Source organism: Penaeus monodon, chromosome 23 (assembly GCF_015228065.2).
Source record: "Penaeus monodon isolate SGIC_2016 chromosome 23, NSTDA_Pmon_1, whole genome shotgun sequence".
NCBI classification, from domain to species: Eukaryota; Metazoa; Arthropoda; class Malacostraca; order Decapoda; family Penaeidae; genus Penaeus; species Penaeus monodon.
Window position 1 is genome coordinate 6,983,286 of NC_051408.1, and position 2,498 is coordinate 6,985,783.

General features: G+C 31.9%; 1 protein-coding gene across 1 annotated transcript in view; it reads left to right on the forward strand.

Annotated features, from left to right (window-relative positions):
* LOC119587753 (alpha-sarcoglycan-like) overlaps positions 1–2,498 on the forward strand; it is a gene marked incomplete in the record, with an annotated part of 13,449 nt that overhangs the window by 4,388 nt on the left and 6,563 nt on the right. The window contains 3 exon segments of the mRNA XM_037936438.1: positions 1,120–1,198; positions 1,321–1,519; positions 2,082–2,256. Of these exon segments, the coding sequence (XP_037792366.1) occupies positions 1,120–1,198; positions 1,321–1,519; positions 2,082–2,256 (453 nt within the window).

The window sequence follows — 2,498 nt, forward strand, 5'->3', positions numbered from 1 at the left end:
AATATGTATTGTTTTCTTTACTCTTCTTTGTGAACTTCGCATGATTACCAATACATATAGCTGTATTAGAAATTTGTCACTGGTGGAATGTGCTTATGGTCGTAAAAGTCTTCTTAGTCTTCTAATTTATTTTGGTTGTGCATTTATTTATTGAAGTTATGTTTGATAAAAAGTCTCTGTTGGAATGTTTATTAGATATTTTTCTTATTTTTGTTTAACCAAGTGTACACTAATCACCAAACAACTGATTCTCACAATTTTTACAGTAGTGGCTTGCTTAATAATTACTTAACCCATAAAAAAGGATGAATGGATATTGTCATGATTTGGTTATGGCAAAGGACAGAAATGTTGTTTTTCTTCGATATTTATATTTTGTTTAGTACATTTTATCAAGTCTCCCATATTTTTCCATCCTTTGGGCACACAATGTATAGCGCTGTTGTACTTAAGTCTGCGTGGTACACCTATTCATATTTCCATTTTGGTATTTGAATTTTGTCTTTTTTCCCCCTCCTGTATACATGTGAAGCTCTGAATTTACTCATGCTTTAGGGGTTAAACCATAGTGTTGCAAAGTTCCTTGTTGCTTGAATTTATGTCTGTTGACTTTTTATATTGAGTTTTTATAGTTAATCTGTAAGACTTTTTTTTCTACCTGTTGTAAATGGGTGACATTAACAGTATCATCTCTTTCCAGCACAAGTGAACAACTATCTTATAGTTGTACACTTAGAAAGTAGCCTATCCTCCAAAAATGCATGCATGTGAATGTAAAAAAAAAAAAAAAATTCAATTTCATAAGAAGTAATATTTGTTAAATAACGTATGCAGAAGGTTTACCAGATGAATTGCTCATTTATTTGCTTTCATAAAAACATGAATTACACAAGTTACCTGTTATTACTACGATTTGTTTTTATGTTTGCCCAGTTTTATATAGTTGTTTTGTAGTTTTTGCTTCCTTTGTTGTTTCAGAAAAATAAAAATGAGCGAGCAATCAGTATGCTATCATCATATAATAGAAGACATTTAAAAAATCCTTTAGTGTTTGTTGGGTATTGATAATGAAGTATAAAAAAAAATTATAATAACTCATGTGATGTCATATATTTCCAGCTGGAGGTGGTACAGAGAGACAAGAGCACATATAACACATCTCACAGGGTGTACAATGTCGATGTTTTGGAACAGCCACGTATGTCCTGCACTTCCTTTTCCATTTTGTAAAATTATTGATGAATGTGATATCTATTTGCACATAGAAGAAAAAAGGGGTAAAATTATCTCTCTTTTTTTTTCACTGGGATTATTCCTCAGGTAAGCCCTATGAGGTACGCTTCAAAATCACAAATTGGAATGTAGAGGAAATGCTGGTGCACAAAGGCTGGGAGAAACTAATGTCAGTGCTGACAGAAGACCTCTGGGAAGAAAGTGCTGCTGACCTTAATGTGACATACCTAACCTCGGCTACCCAAAAGGGTGATCGCTTGCCTGCCAGACCAGATGAGCGAGAAGGGTAAGATCTGTATTATCAGAATGGATGAGTTTGAATTCCATAGTATTAGGATTTCAAGTTAATGTATATATTTTTGGTGCCAGTATATAGATTTCACTTTTTTTTAAATTATAGGAGGATAGACCTTCCTTTTGTAAGAAATATTTGATCCAAGGGTAACTGAATGTTCTTCCTTAGAAGAAAGAGTAACTGACATTCAGTATACTAGAGCTTATGAAACATTTATGTAGTTATTGTCATTGAAAAAAGCATTTAAATTCCTTTTGACCTAGTACCAACTTTTATTTGTAATTTTAAGTAACCTTGTTCCATTTTCGTCTCGGTCATAACTTCTGAATAATATTTAGAGACAAATAGCAAAGTATATGTTATTCATATTGTTTCACAATACAAACTTTATGGTTTCATTTGTAATTAATTAATTTTCTCCTGCAAAGTTGGACATAGAAAATTATAGATAGAATATGAATTTTTTTTAATAATCCATTTTATTTTTTTCATATAGAATTTATATAATTTTGTTTGATTTTTAGATATGCCAAGTATATATTTATATCCACAGAGTTTACATAGGATATGGCAGTTCTGCAAAATTTTCGTCTTCTCTGTATCGTCTGGAACAGGAGGTGAAGATACTCTGGAGCCACCGTCCTTGTCCGTCATATTATAAGAAAACATCATATGAGCGCTTCTTCCGCGAGGAGAATTTTGCTGTTGACTGGTGCAACTTTAAGTTGGTATGTAGGAGCAAGTTAAGGTTTATAAACTACCTATATATGAACTGTATGTTTGTAGATAATGTAAAGTGATAATCTGCTAGATATAAAGTTATTAGCTTTTTTTTAGCAGTTTTATGGTCAGGATTGTGTATATGTACATTAATAGATGTGAAATTATTATTTGTTATAAGGTTTTAGTGAATTTGACAGGATGAATCAAGTATGCAAGCAAGAGGGAATGAAGTGAAGTTCCTCAATCC